General features: G+C 38.7%; 1 protein-coding gene across 1 annotated transcript; it reads left to right on the top strand.

Moving 5' to 3' along the window:
* The first annotated feature begins 1,997 nt into the window (after positions 1–1,997).
* Positions 1,998–19,129, top strand: hspb8 (heat shock protein b8). The gene is made up of 3 exons (XM_023277314.3): positions 1,998–2,665; positions 7,419–7,482; positions 18,195–19,129. The coding sequence occupies exons 1-3, from the start codon at positions 2,233–2,235 to the stop codon at positions 18,367–18,369; spliced, it is 672 nt and encodes a 223-aa protein (XP_023133082.1). The 5' UTR covers positions 1,998–2,232; the 3' UTR covers positions 18,370–19,129.
* The last annotated feature ends 2,837 nt before the right edge of the window (positions 19,130–21,966 follow it).

Raw genomic sequence — 21,966 nt, 5'->3', positions numbered from 1 at the left:
GAGGAGGACTGCGCTCGCTGAGTGCTTTTCTTGTTTTTTGCTGCTAGGAGGACAGTACATATTCTGGAGACATGAGGACACTTCAATTGAAGCTGGTAAAGGAACAAGATAACCATGGATTTGAGGATTTCATCTTGATATTATTGGGTGTTGATGTGCAGACTTTGTCCATGACATACCCCTGCTTGTCTTCTCCGTATGATGTTGACATCTGCATAGCGAGTCCCCAACTTCTACCATCTGCTCTGCACAGCTAAAAAACAGATTCATCAGTGAAAATAACCATCCTCCACCTTGCTCGTGTCCACTGAATTTGAGTTGTTGCCAACTGGAGTCAGTTTTAATGTCGTTCTGCCCTAAGATCAAGGCCTCACTGTAGGCGATGAGATTGCAAATTAGTTTTCTCACAGTTGGAGCAGATATTGTGTAACTGTGCACACCAACAACTTATAGTTCTACAATTTCAATTAGCAACACAAGCAAGGTTCTAGTCAGGAGAAAACAACCTGGACAAGTGCTATAAAACAAGTTCAAGGGTGCCCAGATAGCTCAGCTGGCTGAGCGGTCGACCCATAAACAGGGGCTATAGTCCCCGACGCAGCAGTCATGGCTTTAAATCCAGCCCATTTACTGCATGTCATTCCCCCACTCTTCTACCTACATTTCCTGTCTCACTGTCCTACATAGAAGAAGGAGAAAAGGCCAAAACCCAAACTTTAAAACAAGTTCAAGTGTGGTAATAGGACCATGGTGCCTACAGGCAGTGCAGACGTAATAGGATTCATTGATTTATTTTTTTTTGTAGTCTGTCAAGGGCAAGGTGTTCAGTAAAGAGTTGGGTTTTTAGTCTTTTCTTTAAGACTGAGAGGGATTTTGTAGCTCGAACAGAGTGTGGTATCTCTGAAGAGTCTAGCTAACGGTGGTTTGTGGTGGTTGTATCAGGAGCCTTTTGTTGGCCGAGCGCAGTGAGCAGGATGGAGTGTAGACCTGGATGACAGAGTTCAGGTAGAAGGGAGCTGTTTTCATTCTAGTTTTGTATGCAAGTGTCAGAGTTTTGAATTGAATGCAGGCAGAAACTGGAAGCCAGTGAAGCGATGTGAACAGCGGGGTGACGTGCTGTTTTCGCTGGTTGAAAACCAGACGTACTTCATCAGCAGTCGCCAAAACTAAAGCGATTCAACAAGTGGAGTTGTGGACGTTCAAGTGTCTGACTACGGCCTTAACTGACACCAACATCCAACATGCCAGCTGGTCTTCCTCTTGTCTACTCTGGCCTCATTTCATTTGAATAAAGCTGCATTTTAAAGTGACCCTTAATAGTCACTGCTGAAAAACTGTCTGTGAACTCATCACACTACTGGATCATTTTCCTTTAAAGCCACAAGGTTTTGCATTAACTCAGTGCTTAAAATGTGTCATCAGCTGAACAGCTCCAAGCTTTTTTTGTGCACATTTGGCTAAATGTAACACTTTTCCAACTAGAACAAGAACTGAACATTTTCATTAAGTGATTAAAGATTCATGTTTTGGTTCAGTAGAAGCCATCTTTACAAAGCTGATTTCTTAGTCGTTTTGTTTAATCCGTTCTGTGACATCAGTGCGTTTGAACCCGAAGCTCTGCGTTATTTTCTATTAAAAAGCCAGTGAGTCACCAGGAGGAGGGAGCTCCAGCTGAGTGACATGTGGACATGGTGCAACTTAGTTTGGTCAAAGGGAGGCTTGTCTTCGGTCAGCTGTTCCTTCTCCACTGCAAAAAATATCCACATCAGCAAACCATTTAGTCTTAATTTAAGATCGTACAGGTCAGTTACAACTAATAAACAGCTCAGAGAATTCTTTAGGTGAGAACAAGCCGCTGTTTTATGAAAGTCAGCCAATGTTAAAGAGTTTTACATTAGTGCTGGAATGTACTTTTTGCAGTGTGAAGGTTCTCCAGATCCTCCCAGCACTTTCCCGGCACTTGTTCTGTGGAGACTCATGGTCTGAGGAAGACCAGGCCAGTATAAAACCCGCAGCCAGAAGAAATGAGATCAGTTCACTTTGAGGTTTAAGAAACTCACGGTTCACTTCGGAGGTTATCTTTGGATCAACAGGTGATTTGTTGCGTAACGGTGATGTGCGTAATCCAAAAGAGATAAAGTTTTACCACACAGAGAGTTAAATACTGCTGTTTTTTTTAAGAGAAAGCGGCTATTTTTGCTTAAGTAACTGAACTTCTCCTGGCTTTTGGACATGGCAGAGGGAGACTTTTACACGATGGGAAGCCGGCAGAGATTTCCCAGAGACCCGTTTGGAGAATTCCGGGATCAGTCACCGTTCAGGGATCAGCTCGCCTCTCGGTTTATGGAAGATGAGTTTGGGATGCCACCTTTCCCCGACGATCTGGCGATGGACTGGCCAGGCTGGGCTCGGCCGGGCCGGCTCAGTACGCGCCTCAGCACGTCGCCCTTCAGCAGCACTTTACGCACAGGTTTCCCCCCGCGTCAGTCCACCGGAGGCCCCGCGCTGTACACCAGCAGGTACGGCGAGCCCTCCTCCCGCAGCTCCCCCACCACCACCGCCTCCTCCACCGGCGGGGAGCCCTGGAAGGTCTGCGTGAACGTCCACAGCTTCAAACCAGAGGAGCTGAACGTAAAGACGAGAGACGGATTTGTAGAAGTGTCAGGTGAGTCTGGATGGGTTTGTTATTTTCTGGAGGATAAATCATCTTTAGGCCACTTAGGGGGATTAAAACTTCACTTGGTGGTGTTTGTGATGCCTTATGATTAGTGACTGGAGGTCAAAGTGAATCCACCTGATTAGTTCCCGCTGTGACAGCCATCAGTTCACGTTAATATGAGTCACTTTTATTTATAGAGCACTTTAAAGACAACACCTGCTGTCCAAAGTGCCTTTAAAGGGGGCGGATAAAAAAAAGTCATATTTAAAGCGTAATACACAGAAAGCACTTCAAATAGAACGTAAACATCACATCTAGTATAAATAGTGTCGTATAGTTGTGAAAAACACCATCATCACACACAGGTCACACCCTTAACGTTGTTTATGTTTCCAGCGTTTCTCCACCGTAAAGATTGTTTGCTGTGTGGGAAACATGTTGAAATATTCCTCAAGACGTTGAAATTAAAAAGAAACTACAATGAACAAGTGCAGTATATTTTTTAAAAAGGGGGGGGGGGGATTAGTAAGCTTTTTCAGTTTCCAATCAAACCTTCCAGTAGTGGCTGGGATTATGTCCAAGAATTTTGGACCGTTTCTCATTTAGTATGTTGTTATTTCTGCTAAATATCCTACATTCAGACGCCATAAGTTAGTTGGAAAAAGCTTTTCTGTTACATTCAAACAAAGGTTGAAAGAAAAACCCAAGAAAGATTTCACTCCACTGAATAAATATAGTATTTCATGAACATTTAACACAAACTTTTAGAGTTTTGTCATCAAACGGAGCAAGAAAACATGACGGAATGAACATTGCACCTTTTTCTGACAAGTTTCTACCAAAATTTTGAAATTTAGATAGTTTTAAATCACAATAAAACACAAGAAATAAGTCTTTTAGGGTTTTGTCTTTACATTGCACCTTCAAAATAACCTTTTCTGACAAGTTACTACCAAATTTTTTAAAATTCAGAAATTTAAAATCACAGACTGAAAGAAAAATACATGAAACAATATTTAACTCTCATTAATGTAATATTTCATAAACATTTAACTCCAACTTTTAGGGTTTCATCCTCATTTGGAGCAAGAAAACGTGAAGAAATTAACTTTGCACCATCAAAAAGTAACTTTTCTGACAAGTTTCTACTAATTTCTTTTTAGAAATGCAGAAAATTTTGAATTACAGCATCAAAACTTAGAAGCCCAATTTTAAATAACAGCCAAACATCATATCAGCATCCATCCATGTAAAATGCAGTGAAATAGCTGAAAATATAAAGCGCTTTCTTAAAAAAACAGCAGTGCAGTCAAGTCAAAGGCTGGAATTCACCAGATTTTGATGAAAAAAAACTTTAAACAACACCTTAAGTATCTCTCAGGAAGCCTGTTGTGTTTAATCAGGCCAAGAAATATCAGCTCTTTCACTTTGGCAGCACAACTAAAGCAGCGCAATCAAAGAGCCTCCGTGGTTTAACATGGTCTCTGCATTAATGAGTCTTGATATGAAATAGCGGGACAGATTTTGGGGACTGGGACTAGCAAGTTGGCAGGCAGATCCTCAAGCTTAGACACCTGTTTCAGATTCTTGGAGAATCACTCCCTCAGCCACGCATGAGCTCGATTTAGATTTAAGGCAAGGCCCGTGACAACAGTCTCTGTTTACAATAAGACAAGCTGCTCTCTGCCACTAAACACCACAGAGACTGTTCTGGAAACAGGACCTCGCTTTTATCCAGCGGTCCTCATGCAGGTTTCATTTCTGTCGGTGTCACGCTCGAGCTCGGTCACACCGTTACTGGAGTAAGTTGGAGAAACTGCTTCCTGAAGTCGGCGCCTGAGAAGACAGCTGAATTCCAGGGATACCCGAGGCTGAAGAGGCCACAGAGGACAGCGGGCCCCCGGCTCTGGGTTTTTTATAAACACATTGTTGGTATGCCAGTTGGGTCATTCAATCAGCGCCATGTTGGGCCTGTCTGCCTGCCTGCAGTGACTCAACCTGCTCTAAAAGTGTGGCAGGGTATGTAGTACAAGCATGTTAGAGGTGTTCAGTATGAATGAACAAATCTTTAACACAGAGGCGCGTTAAAAGCTTACCAAGAGGGCAAAGATTAGCTGAAGGCCATTACTGGTTAAACACAAACACAGCCAGGAATCAGGAACGTGTACGTTTTGATACAGGATGCTGTGTCTGAAAGAGTAGTTTGAATGTGGTTACCTCGGTTTTGTAGCCTACACTGTTCAAATTATCACAAAACAGCTGAAACGGAGTGAATATGGGGCCAAAGAAGACAGAGGGTTGCTGAGATGTTAATTTTAGCAACACAGACTCCTACAAGGAAAATGGCAGCAATAATCCTTTATTCTGATGCATTAATGACTGTACTGTGCTGTATATTGGCTGTGCAAAGGATGTCTGTTAAATGCAATGAGGGAAGACAAAAAAAAGGTCTCTTAAATGAGTTTGGGGTGGATGGTTGGGTCAAAAAAACATCTTTTTCACATCTCTAAATGTGTCTAACTTGCAAACATAAATGTATTAAAGCAACATTTCGATACTGGACATTTGCCTAATGAGAGTTTACTACCTTCATCAGGCAAATTAATGTTTACAAGTTAGATAGTGTGCAGGATTCCAGTTTTTCTACCCGTCGGATGTGCTCCACCTTCTCCTATGCGCCGGCCTCTTGAAACAGCAAATAGTACCCATGAGTTCACGTCTCCACACCGTACAGGAACCCTCACATCAGTAGATCAAGAAACAGTCATATGAATCACGTGTGTAAAGGTCATGTTTGTGTTTTTTGTTTTAGAATGCTTTGACAAAAGATGTTGACCTTTTTGATCGATGAAAAACTGAGCAGACATAGATTTGGAGGACAACAACCACCAGCAGACATTTAAAGTAATTTGGCACTAAACTGGCAGATGCAGACACAAAGCTTCAAACCAGAAATGGAGTGAATTTACTCATGATCCAAGACTGACATGAAGAAAACAGTGACCAGGGGGCGTACTATGAGTTAGCAAGGTATTCTGAGTCTCAGGTCAGAGTTTTCAGTGTCACTGAGGTGGCTGGCTTTTAACCTGCTGGATCAACATGGTAACAACACCACTGACCGAAGCTGTGCAGATGTAGGATGATTTCTGTTTGTGTTGCTTTGCCAACTTACACACATTCATGTGGTGATGCAGAAAATGCAGAAGTATGTTTCTGTGTTGGGTCCTGATTTACTGTCAAGTCCATTTGCACTAATAGAACGCAGAATAGACTGTTCTATTGGTATATCACAAAGAAAAGCCAATAAATGGCAATAACTTCACTTTGATTTGGTTCAAACCTAAAGTGATTTTCTTGTACTTACTAAATGCACTTCCTGAGTATCATGTTAAAATATATGAAGTTGAAGAGCTCTAATGTGCAGCTGTCATGTTAGAAATAAGCAGCTGCATTGAGACTCTCTTGCATCATTTGCACGAAAAGCATTTCTTTTTGTCTTAACAAATTTTGACAACAACACAGCTTCCCATCATAACAGCCTGATCCTCTTGGCTGAAGTAGGAGAAACACCATTCCTCCATTTTGTGCAGAAGAAGAGTCAGATGAAGCGTTCATTGCTCTGTTTTATGGCAGCATCAGAGTCTCATGAAGAAAACCTGATTAATAAAGAAAGTAGATAATCACAGTCCTAATTCACATTAGTTCTGATTTGGACTTCAGGTTTTATTTAGCCAGTTAACAGAAATAAAGCCTGGCTACGTTCATCTAGCTTCATTTAAACACTGATGTGACTGCTGTGCTGTAACACAAACTGCATACATTCAGTAGTCAGTGACGGTGAGCATTACAGATGAAGTGCTTTCTGATCCAGTGCAACAAGCTTGGCTCATGTCTGTAAGTATAAAAAGCTGCGTCCTCCATCTGCAAATATGAAACCTCCACCCAAACCCTTGGTACTTGTAAAGGCAGAAAACGTCATTCAGCTCATGAAGACGCCGCTGTCCTTTCAGAACATTCACATCTGGAATTTAGTATCTGCGTCGTTTAACACGGAGAGGCAGAAGGAGAAGCTTCATTTCTGTGGGAGATAATCAGTTTTGCTTCTTAGGTCATGATGCCGTTTTCATACTAACCTCCTGACTTCGCTGGTGATCACTCCTCTCCAGCGCTTCAGCCTTGATCTCTCCAGCATTTTGAGCATTGGAGGGCGTCGCTGTGGGGGTATAGGGTAACACACAGTCTGCCTGAAGTACGCTGGGGGGTCGAGGGGTGAGGCAGGCCACGCTGCCGGCGGCGACGTTGACATTTAGCAGCCGGGGAGCAGCTGCTAGAAAACCCAGCTGACAGACAGAAAGAGTCAGAGAAGCTTTCCAGGAGTGGATGTTCTTCTTAATTCTGACCAACATGCCTGTGTGTCCAACTGCACAACAATCCTTCTTTAAAACAAGAAAAAGAACATTTCGGCATCAGGATCCACCCTTCAGGCCCCAAAGCGAACACACTGCAGGGACTGAGCAATGGAAAACTGTGTGTGCCAGGGGAGATGTATTTTAAGCTCATTTATATCAACACTTTTTTCATTTGCATCCTTACTAAAGATTTAAAGAGTTTCCTGATCAGTGTCCTGTTGAACCTGTGATAAGGATTCATTTATGATCCATGACCCTGTTTAGCTATTGCACAACATTTAACATCATCATCTGTAAAGTCACATGAGGCTGCTCAGCTCATCTGCTGATGTCATTTTATTTCCCAACAGGAAAACACGAAGAGAAACAAGAAGAAGGAGGCATAGTGACAAAGAATTTCACAAAGAAGATACAGTGAGTATAATTTATGTGTTTTTACAGTTTCTTTTTTTCTGGATTTCTGCACTTTCTGAGCAACAAAAGCCTTCACTTTTCACCAGAGTAACCACCACATATTTCACAGCTTATAATTTGTAATCATTTAGAGTGGATTTTTTAAAAAGTCAGAATAATAGCATCATTTACTGGAGAGCTGTTTGGTGAACCGCTGAGCTATTATGACTCTGGAGTGGCTTTCTTTAACAGCTTTGCATAAACAGAAGTGTTAGTGGCGTTTAGTTTTCAGTTGATGACACTGCTGAATTATACAGACCATTTTACAGCTATGAAATTATATATTTATCATCATATCCACAGTTGAGACAGGGGGCTAAAGGACGAGGGCAGAAAATAATGAAACTAAACTCTGCGACACAAAATTATAGTTGTTTGTCAGACTTTTGGATGATTGCATATTTAATAGTTTTTCAAACTGTCTTCATCTGAACTGCTTCATAGGCAGGTAGGATGGTTTTATATTAACACACAGCAGTTTATGGACATTTTGCACATCTTTACTCTCAGTGGGCTCATTTTTCACTACATTATAAAGTCCTGCCCTTCTATGGAAATAGTACAACCACGGAGAGGTTAAAGGGATGTAAAAGGAACTCAGAAATGTCTTCTGTGCAGTGCTACACAGTTGTAATGCCTTACATTGTGGAAAAAAGGGGGGAAAACACGAGTTGAATTTACTAGATTATTTATTTTACAAAAAATGAAAGAAATCAACTTGTACAATATTTTTCCAAGTGGCCACAGGTGTGAGACGGAGTCAGCTAAAGCTGCTTGGAACATAGTGGAGCCTGGATAAACTTAGGAGGCATCCAAGAAAAGTTTCTCATGCTGGAGATAAAAAAGAAGAAAGTCAGCATTCAGAGCAAAGCATACAGCTTGTTCAAGAAAGAAATCACAAATGAGGCATACAAGGGAGCTGGGACTGTCCTTGTAAAAATTTGTGGGAGGTCTCCAAAATCCAGACGATATGCTGTTTTTGCTGTGCATTTTTAAATTTTCTGCGTCTTCATTATCATGGATCAGTCATAAACTCAGGCTGTGATTAATGTAGGATGACTAATGTGTGAAGATGATTCATCACTAATTTCACCTTAATGTTCTTGCCATCAGCATTAAGGCATTGCGTTGCCATATCATAAACTTTACACACTTTAACTGAAAGATCAGAAAAACACTCAAATTTTACTGGTTCTAGACTTTGCAAAACAAAGAGGAAGAACAGACCAAGTCCTCTGTGGTCCTATTATTCATACCTTTACTAATAGGATAAAAGTAAATAAAAGCTTTATGAGTGTTATATCAGTGGATGACAAGAAGGCAGGCCTGCTTGTGTTTTTTATGTGAGCTAGCCATTTTAGTGACAGCGCTCACATCCCTGCAAGGAAATATTTCCCCAAAACAATTCCCTTTTTACTGTTTTGATGGGACAACTTTGGTGCCTTACCTTAGTACCACCAAAATAATTAGATTGATATAATGAAAAAATACCAGCTGGAGGAGTTGGGCTGCTATGTGTTGCTAACCAGAGAGCATTATGGGACTTCAGCTAGTACAGGAACACTGTCACAGAGACTTGTATGAAGTTTATTGTCATCAGGCCAGAGAAGGGATCGTTAAAATACACTGAGATAGAGTATTGCAGTAACCTTACAGTCCACACAAACACCTTTTTAGACATATTTGTGTCTTTTTCTACATTTTTACATTAAAACAGTTGTAAACAAACAACTGGGCATGTAGCAGAATGATGATGAGGTGCAGTCGGACCATTCTGCACAGAGCTGAGTCACTGCTAGAGAATGGTCTGACTATGCAGGAGTAGTTTCAGAATTATGAACAACAAAGCAAGGATTTTGACATTTCTTTTGTTATATTAATAGATGGAAGAGTCATGCAAGTTTTCCTACTGAACAGGTTTCCAACATCCTGCAGCTATCAGTGATATTTGTTTGACGGCATCGTTCTGCACCTCCCACTCGAAACCTTTTTGAACAGCTGCTCCTGAGTCATGTTAAACTCCAGTGACATCAACACTGGAATCCTGAATGAGGCACTGGTGTGTAAAGCAGGAGCGTCTTCTGGAGAATATTCATGCTGTAGCTCATCAAAGCCAAGCAGGAAACACAGAAGTTTCCACAACCTGCCCGGTTAATTGGGCAGTGGGAAGACTTCAAACAGCAGCGCTAATCACTGGTGCGAGTCGCCGTCTCGCTGGTGCGTCACTCCAGTCCTGCTAATTTCCTGTTGACTAATTAGCAAGCAGGTGTCCTAGCAGCGCACTGTTCATATCACAATCACTTTAATTGGAATGCCTTCAGATCAGGCCTGCGCTCCTGAGCTCATCAAAACCTGCAGTCAGTGACGGCTGAGTGTATAGGGGGAGGGTGAGAGTGGGTCATATATAAATAACTGCCCTTGATACAGAAATCCACACTGGCTGTAGGAGAGGCACAGCACAGAGCACAGTATTCTTTTACATACAAAGTTTAGCTCAGAATCTACTTTCCACTGAAGGGGTACAGCTTTTTGTCTCCTCTTTTTGCAGGTAATAGCAATACATTTTATACGTGTCTCTTTTTGAAAAGGAAAAGGAGCCACGACACAAGCAGCCATAAGACCTGTTGATTTAAAAGTGCTGTTTAATGTCATTACTACATTCTGTATCCATACATACACTTTTTACTCTCTGGCAGTTCATTTTTACTGCAAACTAAAGTCATAAAAAGCACAGCCGTAGCTAGAAGTAGAGACAACTCGAACATACCTTCCATACAGTATCACAGTTAGTCATTAAAAAGAAAGAAAAAACAACATTTGAATTCTTTTAATATTAAATATACAGAAATGAAACAAGTGCCCACAGTTGTTAGTAACACAGGAAAAAAATAAGGGTTCATCATGCTATAGATATTTAACTGCTGACATGTTTACAACCTCTACATACTCTGCATTTTCAACACAGTTCTGCTAGAAAGATATTTCACCATGCTGAATGTATCTTTCAACCTGCTATCAGCTTGCTCCTCTGTGCACTATTTTTGAGACGTGTTGCTTTTATTATATTGATCAAGTATGCCTTATTTTCCTCTTGGTCTCTCCTGACATCTCCACTCTGCCCTGTGTGAACACTGCCTGCAGTTCATCTAAAAACTTCTTGAATTTTTGTCACTTGACTGTTGGTCACAGCTGAGCCTGTCATGGGTTTTTGTTGCGTTAAGGAGCACAGAATTTTTACAATTTTGCTGAATCTGATAGTGTGAAGGGTTAATTTTTGGCAAAGTTATTTATGGACACATGGAGACTAGAATGATTTTGATGATGATTTTAAACGTAGATTTGGATTATATTCCCAACAGAACGGTACGTCTCCAATTATTAGTTCAATAACCATCAGGAAGTCTGTTTTTACAGTTTATTGCTTTGATAAATGGTGTAATTTTGGCTAGTTAAAAAAAGAAAATAACCTTAGCTTTGAAAATAGCTGAATACCATCAACTGGAAATAAATCTGCAACTATTTTAAGAAGCAATGCATTTATTTCCTCACAAATCATTTGTAAATTAGATTTTTTAATTGCAGCGTTGTTTATGTCCATGTGTTCACTTCACTTCTTTGAACCATCTTACTGCTGTCTGTTGATCAGTTGTGTAGTAAGACTGTGCACTGGATCAGTTCCTCTCATGTTCATGTGCTTTACGTCTGTGCAAAACACCTCAACACAGCAGTCACAAGTCAAAAACTTTATCAGGAAATCAAAAATACCAAACATCAGCAAGTTATAATCACTCAGTTAGGACCATTTGTTAACTAATTTTATTAGATTTTATAGACCAAACTGTATTCCTCCACCAGGGCTGTTTGTCTACACAAAAACTACTCGGTTTCATTTCATGAAACATAGTTGAGAGGTGGAGCATGGCCAAAAGAACCCATTAAGGTTTGGTTCAGGTCCCAAACATTAAAACCGCAAGATAGAGAACTGCCCTTGGTGGAGGACTTTGCTCTCTGAGTGCTCTTCTAATGATAAAAGTAATCCTTAGCTGATACCTCGAAATGAAAATACAGAATTAACGTCAGCAAAATACACTTAACTTTTTTAAAAAAGTGAACATAGTCAATATGTTAAGTGGTTTCTTATCAGTCAGGGGCGGGGCCAAGCGGTGGCCCAGGGTGGCCCATTCAACCACAGACAACTAAGTAATTCTAGCCAACCAACACAAGTTTAAACTGATTTTATAGCAACTGAAAGATGAAAGAAGTGTATAGACATGATGTTCAGCTTCATGTTTTTACTTGTTAAAGTGTGTATGATTTAGGTGAATTTAGATGAAGCTCTTGTACAGACTCGAATAGACTGTAACTTTGGAAACAAATGATAGAAAATGTAGAACAATGTAAGACTGACTCAGAACCTGCAGCCAGCATTAAGAAACAAAAGGCTGGATTAACAGAATGTGATGTCTCAGACCAGGTGGGTGTTTTGAACTGAGCAAGGACAATTTTAAGGGTTTTTCAAGAGTCCCACATGTACTTATCTTACGGCATTTAAACTGTAGTTATCTTATGAGCTTTCACAAAACTTAAAAAAAACACAATTTTAGCAAAAGTCCTAGATTATTTTTTTCATCTGAGTTTGACATAAAAAAGCTTTTAATGTTGAATATGGGTTGTACTTCTACATTATGGTTTGGCCTGAAATGACGAGAGCATGTGACCAGAAAATGGCCATTAGGTGAAAGGCTGTTTGCTGAGAAAAAAAACGAACAAGACATTATGCCACTATTATTCTGTCAGTACATTATGGGGTTATTATGAGGAATCCATCAAAATCTTGACAGCATTTTAATGTCACAGCAGGTTAAAATGGAGCCTATTGAAAGTACACCTACACAGCATATATGTAGGTCAGTAGTGATTACTGAAGCTGTACGTACTCTGAATACAGAAAAGTACAAATAAGCATAAAATGGACATATACCTACCACCCATTTGGAGCACATCTTTCATAAAACCACTTTCCAGCATCTCATCCAGAAGTTTTGGAGAGAACTTTTTTTAGTTTTCAAATTTAGCTCAGCCCCAGTTAATATGAAAACTAACCAAACTATTTAGAAATTAGTGTTCAAAATATTCACAATTCTTAACAAAGTTGAGTGTACAGTATCCATTCCAGTCTTTAAATGGGAATACAATCTACCTTTAAGGCTCATTTTGAACCGTTTAATAGACCTACATTCATACTTGACTCCAGTTCAAAATATCATATCTTCAAAATTGTATCTAACACCTTAATAATCATCAGAAAATCCAGAGTCTACAACTAGAAAACAAACCCAAAATAACAGAAAAATCTGTGACAAGGACACATAACAACTGGAAACAATCGGATAGACTCCAGTCAGCTCAACTATTCAACAACCTCATCTCTAAGTCCCACACAGCAAATGTACTTTATTAATGTTACGTGCCACCACTGCTATAAATAAATTCAAAATGTTGGTGTACCGAAGGGGAAAGTACATGCTCTTCCAAAGTCCATCAACAAAATTACTGCTAGAATACAGTCCTGATGAGCCGATGAGTCCGAGGGTGGATTTTTCAGCTCCGCACAAGTGAGCAAAATGTAAGTTATTAACCCAAAGCTGTTGCTGTTAAATCAGCTCTGAGGGCAAAGGTAACTGTGGAACCTCAGGTCAAGTAGCTGCGAGGAAGCCTTATCTCTTTGTGTGTGGTTTGTTATTCAGAAATCAGCCTCTGTTTCTATTCTCATGAGACTGCTGATACTAGCGGACCGAGTCGGTGTGTCTGACTGTGTGGGAAGCAGCATCGAGGTTGTATGTTCCACGCAAACGCTCATGTCTGCTCTGGCTGTCTTGTCTTTCTCGCTGCTCCTGAATCTCTGCAGGGGAAAAGCATATTGGACAGTTTTTTGGCAGCTGTACAAAATCAATGCCCGAGATAAACTGTACGCTTGCCAAAGTTAAATAAACTCCCCGAGCTGGACAGATAAAGGTTTCTGCTGGAGTCCTGTGTAATGGGCCGGCTGAGTGATTTGACTTTGTCAGAAGGGGAAACTTTGCTTCACAGCAACTGGCTCCTTGAGGGAATGTTGGGAGGGGCAAAGATACATGTGAGTTCATTGAAATTAAACAAGATTTATACTCAATTAGACCCATTTTTATTACTTTCCTTTCAAAATAAATTAATTAAACAAGACAACCAAAACAAAAAATAGAATTATTATTTGTCTGAGGATGTTCTGGTGATTTTCCTGAGGGCATTCTTACAGAACATTGTCCAATCAACATTAAAGAACAGTTTTCCAGATCTTACTGAGACCTCAGACGATGTTTTATAACGTTCCTGTAATGTAACATATAAGAGGTAGAACATATTGCCTTTTTTGCTGAGGGAACACAGGTTCTTCAATAGCAAAAGAAAGATGTTGTCAGTCCAACATGTAGAAAAATGCTTTTGAAACATCACATGACAGAACGTTCTCTTTAAGGCGTTCCTGAACTGTGATATATTAACAAAGTTGGAAGGAAATATGCTGTCAATCCAACATTTACAAAAATGTTTTCAAGATGTTCTCAAGGCCTCAGATGACAGAACATTCTCTTTGAGATGTTCCTGTTATGTGATACATTAACAAAGCTGGAATATTCTGGCTGCAATGTTCTGAGGATGTTTTGAGGCAGTTGTGGAGGGAACACATTATAGAATCTATAAACTGTTCTCCCAATGTTACATAATAACAAAGGGACAGTAGTAGTTAACAGTAGTAGTACTAGAAGTAGTAAGAGTAGTTTCACTCTTGAGAACATTACGGCACAGTGTTATCCCCAAACATTCTTCCAATATCTTTGGTTCTCCTACCTTTAAGAAGAACATTTTGGGAGCTAAAAGAAAATAATCAAGTGACAACATTAGTAGAACTTTGAAGAACTTTCTCAGAACGTATATGAAAGTTCTGAATGGCATTATCAGGTGGTAAAATATCTCAATAGCTAATTGATGGATTGAATTTTGGTACAGACATCCTAGCCTTTTTCCGAATTTATTTTAAAAACATTGTTGATCCATTGACTTTTCATCTAGCACAGCGTTAAAACTGAATTTTGTGATTCAGAATTAAAAATGTATAATAAGTATTGATTTTACCACCACAAAGTTAAAGTTTACTGAAATATCTCAATGTCTACTAAATGGATTGGCACAAAATTCTATACAAACATTAACGATTTCTAGAGAAACCTACAGGCTTTTTGTCGCACCAATTTTGATTCACATTTGCAGTTTTAGAGAAAACAATTGGATAAACTGCTGTAAAATGTAGGATTTTAAAGTCTCCCATCCAGTGAAATCAAGTGTTTTCTACCTTGTCAACGTGTCCATTTGATGTTTTTTCTACATTACAAGACGTAGCATGAGTGAAATGAGTGGCCATGGCTGAGCATTTCTAGCTTTAAACTGCAGTGTAACAATGGCAGTGTCAACAACCTGGTTCAGACTGATGGGGTTTCAGATCCAGTTACAGATTGGAACTGTAGCACCGTGTCTGTGTGATTATTCCTGAGATGTGCCAAGCACAGTTTGTGCATGTAGCACAGGATCCCTGGAGAATTTAGAGCTTCCGACTGCGTTTGGGCTCCATCGGTGGAAAACATTCTCAATCCAAAGCAGCTTCAATATTTGGCAGCAACTACTTCAATTACAGTTAAATTAAATACAATTAAATGATAAATTGTAAAGGTGTGGATGTTGGATAATTTATGCGTACAGTCTGTCCTCATAACAAGCATTTGTGTTTAAGCACTGTTTGTTTTCCTGCCCTGTGAATTGGCCTTCGGGCACTTTAATGGGATGCATGTCTTGAAAAAAATCATTTGTATTTGAAATTTTAATACGCAGAGACAACTTTTTAGGGAAGATTCTCTTCTTTAGTGCCACTGTGAGTTCACAATTTAATTTTTTAAAAACATTCCACTACTCTACAACCAAATACCTGCAAGATTATTGATATTCTGATAAGCGTCAGAGGGAAAAAGACAAAAATGTGGAGAAAGGTACAACAATAATAGAAACACAAACAGGCAGTAGAATTGTACCTGCTAAGTATTAGCATGTTAGCATTGTCCCTGTGAGGATGTTTACGTGATCACAGTGACTATGCTGATATGCTAATGTTTACATTAGCATGCATGATTTCACATTTAGCTGCAGACTGCACGCTCTTTGTCTTGTTTTATGATTTCAGCTGAAAATATATCACACTGCAGGTATTTTCTACATTGCATTTGCAAATGTTTCCCCATAAACAGACTGAGGAGACGGAGTCTGTCACTGCAGCAGCAGACAATAACTGCCAGACCCTGAAATCTCATTCTGAAAATGAATGATGCCGAAGATGTTTTTGTCCTAAAGGTGATGAGAAAAATGACAAAACTATATTTAGAAAACTTCACTGCAGTGAAGAATGAGTGAGTCTGATGGCTTCGTCCTGCACAGAGACGGAACTCAACATGAGTTCTAGTGTTGTTTTTAAACCTCAGGGCCTCCATTTACCCTCTGCTGGCCTGAAAGCTTATCTCTTTAGACCTATTGTGTTGCTCTTGTTCTGTCCAAACTGGATTTACTATAATCCCACTGTTAGATACTATATTGTTGTATTGCTGTGATAGCTTTCTCTTTATTTTTTCTTTTCTCACAAGCTAGAAAAAATCAGTAACTTAACAGAATTTGATTCTTTCAAATATGTTTTTAAATAGATTAAAAATGTCAATGGAATTACAAAGACAGTAAATGTTTTTGTATTTAGAAAAACGAGTAAAACATTGAGTGACCATGAAATTTTAACTTTAGTTTTTAGGAAAATATAATTTTTATTTATGTTTTACATTAAAGCACAAAGTGATCATAATTTCACAAATATTTCTTTTTAATTAACTAGACAAAACTGCTAAATTCAAGTTTAATAATATAAAATGAATTCTAAAATTAGATACAATTCGCGACAACAGAAAAAGCAGTATTGATTCTTTAATTTTTACATAGATTTGTTTCTTAAATGAGAATGATCTTTCATATTTACAGACATTTTCATGACAGAAATATCTATCAATCTGTATACCTATCTATATTTGCTAGTAATTTTATAATTTTTGCACATGTAAAATAGCTTTCTTTAAACATTAAGAAGCTAAAATAAAAAATGACATAGAAAATGGTTTCTTTGTACGGAATATTGCTGCTGTTGTTAAAAGATGGTTATTTTATGTGATTTTACCATATGTTTTGGCAAATATTTTTATTCTTTTATTTTTTTTTTTTTTACAGTGTTAAGCATCCATAGCTCTTGATTTAGTGTTTTCATGTATTATCAGATAAAATGTTTTCTTCTGTTGTGTAGTTTTTATAAAGGTGTTACTTTTTTATGATCTGTGGCCTGGAAATGATTGCCCAAGTGAATTTTTACAGCTCAGCGGCACACCATGAGTGATGTCTGTGTTCACAAATAGACCTGACTTGACCCGACTGTCTGCTTCAATGAGGTTCTCGAGTCCATTCCGACTTTTTCAATATTTCGCAGCGGAGTGGGAGCCAGTGGAGCGTCCTCGCTAATTAAATGGAGGGCAGAGCCACAGTCTCCTCCTCTGAACGCAGCAGCCTGGTGTTTATATTAACTCTGAAAACCTCTTGGCTGCTCTCACTGAGGACCTACAATACCCATATTTGGCCACAGTGTCTGACAAAGAGCAGAGTTTGCCTGTGTGTGTGTGAGCGTCTGTGGCAGTTTTTAGAGTGCTTTCATTCCATTGTATTTTTCAGAAAATAAGCTTGACTTTGCTTTACTGACAGAATACCAGCCTGTTTTCTAATTTAAAACTCTAAAATATCATGGTTCCTAATGTGTGCATGCAGTGTAATGGAATGCAACCTGTGCATGCTGCAGCTTTGAATCCCTGTGCAAGTTGTAGAAGCCAATTATCCCACTGTGCTGTGGAAAATAGAAGATTTTCAGCACGAGAAGTGTCAAAAAAGTAAACAGTGTGAAAATTAGTCGTTGCCTATATGACAGACGAGAGCTGCAGATTAGGAAAGTATACAGCGGTGGAAATCTACAGGTGTCAAACTTCTCCAGGCAGCTTCAAAGGAGGCAATCTCATTAATTGGAATCAGGCTTCATTTGGGGGAAAACCTCACACCTACCGTGATCAACCTTGTGTTTTCTCCTCTTTGTGGTAGAGCTGGAGGCTTTTTAATGAAATCTAGGGATGGCTTTCAGCTCTTCTCCTGGGTGGGAGTTTTGTTTTTTTTTTTGTCTAGAATGAGTCAGGGAGGACGCAGTGACTGTTTTTAATAACAAAATCATGAGCCAACTCTCCCCTAGAAGCACCAAAATCATCCACCTGGAGGCCGTTTATGGGCACTGACAGAGTGTCAATAAAAAATCCCAGCATTCAAAAATGTTTGCACAGCAGCTCCCGTATAGAGGACAGTGTCACGGAGTTTTGTACGACCTCCAAAAAGGAACTCAACTGTTTCGCTGCTCTCCTCATTTTGTTCCTCCCACGCGGCCTTTAAAACAGCTAAATATTCTCAGCCAAGCAAACTTTTCCCGCTTAAAACCGTCAGATCATCATTTCTGTCCTCTTCTGTTTCCTCAGGATCCCCATAGATGTGGACCCTCTGACGGTTTTCGCCTCTTTGTCCCCGGAGGGCGTCCTCATCATCGAAGCTCGGCAAACGCCTCCATATTACCTGTTCAGCAGCGACGACTCTCCGGGTGGAGAAATGCAGGAAGTGGAGGCCCCCAAACCCCCGGAGGCCCCGATGGTCTAAACCTCGGGAATAACATCCCACTCAAGCAATTACGAGTTTGATATTAAACCTTCAGCTTCATGTTGTTAGACACCTGGAATCAAAATGTATGAAATGTACTGAGTCCTATTTGAAATTCAAGCTGCACCAGGCAGTTTTTTTTTAAATGTTGAAAATATGCAAGGTTTGAACCTGCTGGTCGGCGTGGGGGTTTCTGTGTGCAGTTTTTATGTAGTCGATGTGTTTGTGTCGGTTTTCCTCTCGTGCAGTTTAGGTTAATTGGTGATTCTAAATTGGCTGTAGGTGTGAATGTGAGCGTGCATGGTGGCCCTTGGATGAACTGCAGACTTGTGTCAGCTGTGATGGGCTCCAGCCCCCCACGGCCCTCTGCAGGATGAAAAGCAGGTACAGCTCACTGGTGCGTATACTGTCATTTTTTACAAGCTGCAACAATGTAGAGCCTCAATAACAGCAATACTGAAGATTGTTCCCAAGTTTTCCTTAATGGAACTGTGCTTCACCCCAAACAATCAGTATAATTCTTCTTCTTCTTCACATTTTTATCTCACTTTCCCAAAGCCCATAGTGACATCTTTATTTTTTTTATTTCTATTGTAATTGAAGGTCATAAAAAGACTAACAACAGGAGCAAATATTCACCTTTTTTGTGGTATTCATGCTCAAATTAAGGATTATTCAACTTTCCAATTAGCTCCTGATTTACTTTCTGATTGTTTCAGTTGTTTTTCTCTTAAATTTCAATACAATTAATGAAAAAGCAGTGCTTGTACTTTTCATGTTTCTCATCCCTAAGGTACTTTTATAACCAAAAACAAAAAAAAAAGTACAGACCAGCTAATTTGACTGTTCTGCTAGAATTTGTCTATATTCATGGTTAACACTTTTTACAAAGCCAAAGAGTGGCAACACTTTATTTTAATTCCTGTATTTTGTAGTTACAAGCAGTGTATAATTACTTAACAAATGGTTTAGAACACGGTCCGTGTATATTTTGGCATCACGCAGGATGCTCACTTCATCAGTCATCTTGCAAAAATACACCATACATAAACGAATCCCGCTGCAGAACCTCCTCTCCATCAGGACCATCAGTTGTTCATGTCCTCCCTCGGGTCTCCGGTTTCTAGACGAGCGGCACTAGCGCAGAGCTACAGGGAACATGTGGAGACCTCAGAGCAGTGGGGGACGTCTACGTAGATCACGTGACCGACCGACGGTAGATCTGAATTATTAATTTTATTTTTTTTTAATGTATTATTTTGGGCCTCAAATACTTTTAGACAAACACACACTTGCAAATAAAAAAACAAAATTACATAAAATTACATAAAATTTAAACACCTTTGACAAAAGGGCTTTGGGCATCAAGGGGCAAAGGGGCAGGTGCTTCAGTCCACCCCCACGTGCCTGGTGCAGTATATCGTCAAAATAGTATGTTATTCAAGAAAACAGAGTATAATATGTTGTCTCAAAAATGCCATACAATAATATTTCCTTGCACATGTAAAAGTATAATAATTTTAAAAACTGTTCAAATTCTTATAATACGTTGCTCATCATATGGCACGGTTTTACATGTTTGAAAAATCGCATTTTTTTCCGACGTAGTATAGTAAGGCGGTTTTTTTTGCGCCAAAATTCATGATGATTTTTTTTTTTCAAAGAAAACCTTTCTGGAGTGTTTTTCACAGCCTCCTTTACATTATTTCATCATATGGCATGTTTTTACAACATGTTTGAAAAATCGCATTTTTTTTCAACATAGTATAGTAAGGCGTTTTTTTTTTGCGCCAAAATTCATGATGATTTTTTTTTTTCAAAGAAAACCTTTCTGGAGTGTTTTTCACGGCCTCCTTTACATTATTTCATCATATGGCATGTTTTTACAACATGTTTGAAAAATCGCATTTTTTTTCGACATAGTATAGTAAGGCGTTTTTTTTGCGCCAAAATTCATGATGATTTTTTTTTCAAAGAAAACCTTTCTGGAGTGTATTTCACGGCCTACTTTACATTATTTCATCATATGGCACGTTTTTACAACATGTTGAAAAATGGCATTTTTTTTCGACATAATATAGTAAGGCGTTTTTTTGCACCAAAATTCATGATGATTTTTTTTTCTAAGAAAACCTTTCTGGAGTGTTTTTCGCGGCCTCCTTTATATTATTTCATCACATGGCACATTTTTACAAAATGTTTGAAAAATCGCATTTTTTTTCGACATAGTATAGTAAGGCATTTTTTTGCGCCAAAATTCATGATGATTATTTTTTTCAAAGAAAACCTTTCTGGAGTGTATTTCACGGCCTCCTTTACATTATTTCATCATATGGCATGTTTTTAAAACATGTTTGAAAAATCGCTTTTTTTTTCGACATAGTATAGTAAGGCATTTTTTTGCGCCAAAATTCTTGATGATTTTTTTTTCAAAGAAAACCTTTCTGGAGTGTTTTTCACGGCCTCCTTTACATTATTTCATCATATGGCACGTTTTTAAAACATGTTTGAAAAATCACATTTTTTTTCGACATAGTATAGTAAGGCGTTTTTTTTGCGCCAAAATTCATGATGATTTTTTTTTTCAAAGAAAACCTTTCTGGAGTGTATTTCACGGCCTCCTTTACATTATTTCATCATATGGCACGTTTTTACAACATGTTTGAAAAATCAAATTTTTTTTCGACGTAGTATAGTAAGGCGTTTTTTTTTGCGCCAAAATTCATGATGATTTTTTTTTCAAAGAAAACCTTTCTGGAGTGTTTTTCACGGCCTCCTTTACATTATTTCATCATATGGCACGTTTTTACAACATGTTTGAAAAATGCGCTTTTTTTTTCGACATAGTATAGTAAGGCGTTTTTTTGCGCCAAAATTCATGATGACTTTTTTTTTTCAAAGAAAACCTTTCTGGAGTGTTTTTCACGGCCTACTTTACATTATTTCATCATATGGCACGTTTTTACAACATGTTGAAAAATGGCATTTTTTTTCGACATAGTATAGTAAGGCGTTTTTTTTGCACCAAAATTCATGATGATTTTTTTTTCAAAGAAAACCTTTCTGGAGTGTTTTTCACGGCCTCCTTTACATTATTTCATCATATGGCACTTTTTTACAAAATGTTTGAAAAATCGCATTTTTTTTCGACATAGTATAGTAAGGCGTTTTTTTGCGCCAAAATTCATGATGATTTTTTTTTCAAAGAAAACCTTTCTGGAGTGTTTTTCACGGCCTCCTTTACATTATTTCATCATATGGCACGTTTTTACAACATGTTTGAAAAATCAAATTTTTTTTCGACATAGTATAGTAAGGCGTTTTTTTTGCGCCAAAATTCATGATGATTTTTTTTTCAAAGAAAACCTTTCTGGAGTGTTTTTCACGGCCTCCTTTACATTATTTCATCATATGGCATGTTTTTACAACATGTTTGAAAAATCGCTTTTTTTTTCGACATAGTATAGTAAGGCGTTTTTTTTGCGCCAAAATTCATGATGATTTTTTTTTCAAAGAAAACCTTTCTGGAGTGTTTTTCACGGCCTCCTTTACATTATTTCATCATATGGCACGTTTTTACAACATGTTTGAAAAATC

Source organism: Amphiprion ocellaris, chromosome 6 (genome assembly GCF_022539595.1).
Source record: "Amphiprion ocellaris isolate individual 3 ecotype Okinawa chromosome 6, ASM2253959v1, whole genome shotgun sequence".
In the NCBI taxonomy this organism is placed as follows: domain Eukaryota; kingdom Metazoa; phylum Chordata; class Actinopteri; family Pomacentridae; genus Amphiprion; species Amphiprion ocellaris.
Note: the sequence above shows the minus strand (reverse complement) of the source record. Positions and strands in the feature narration are given on the sequence as shown.

Coding starts and splice junctions, on each gene's coding strand:
- hspb8 (XM_023277314.3), top strand. CDS start 2,233: ATGGCAGAGGGAGACTTTTACACGATGGGAAGCCGGCAGAGATTTCCC. Junction 2,666..7,418: donor CGGATTTGTAGAAGTGTCAG/GTGAGTCTGGAT, acceptor ATTTCCCAACAG/GAAAACACGAAGAGAAACAA. Junction 7,483..18,194: donor AATTTCACAAAGAAGATACA/GTGAGTATAATT, acceptor CTGTTTCCTCAG/GATCCCCATAGATGTGGACC.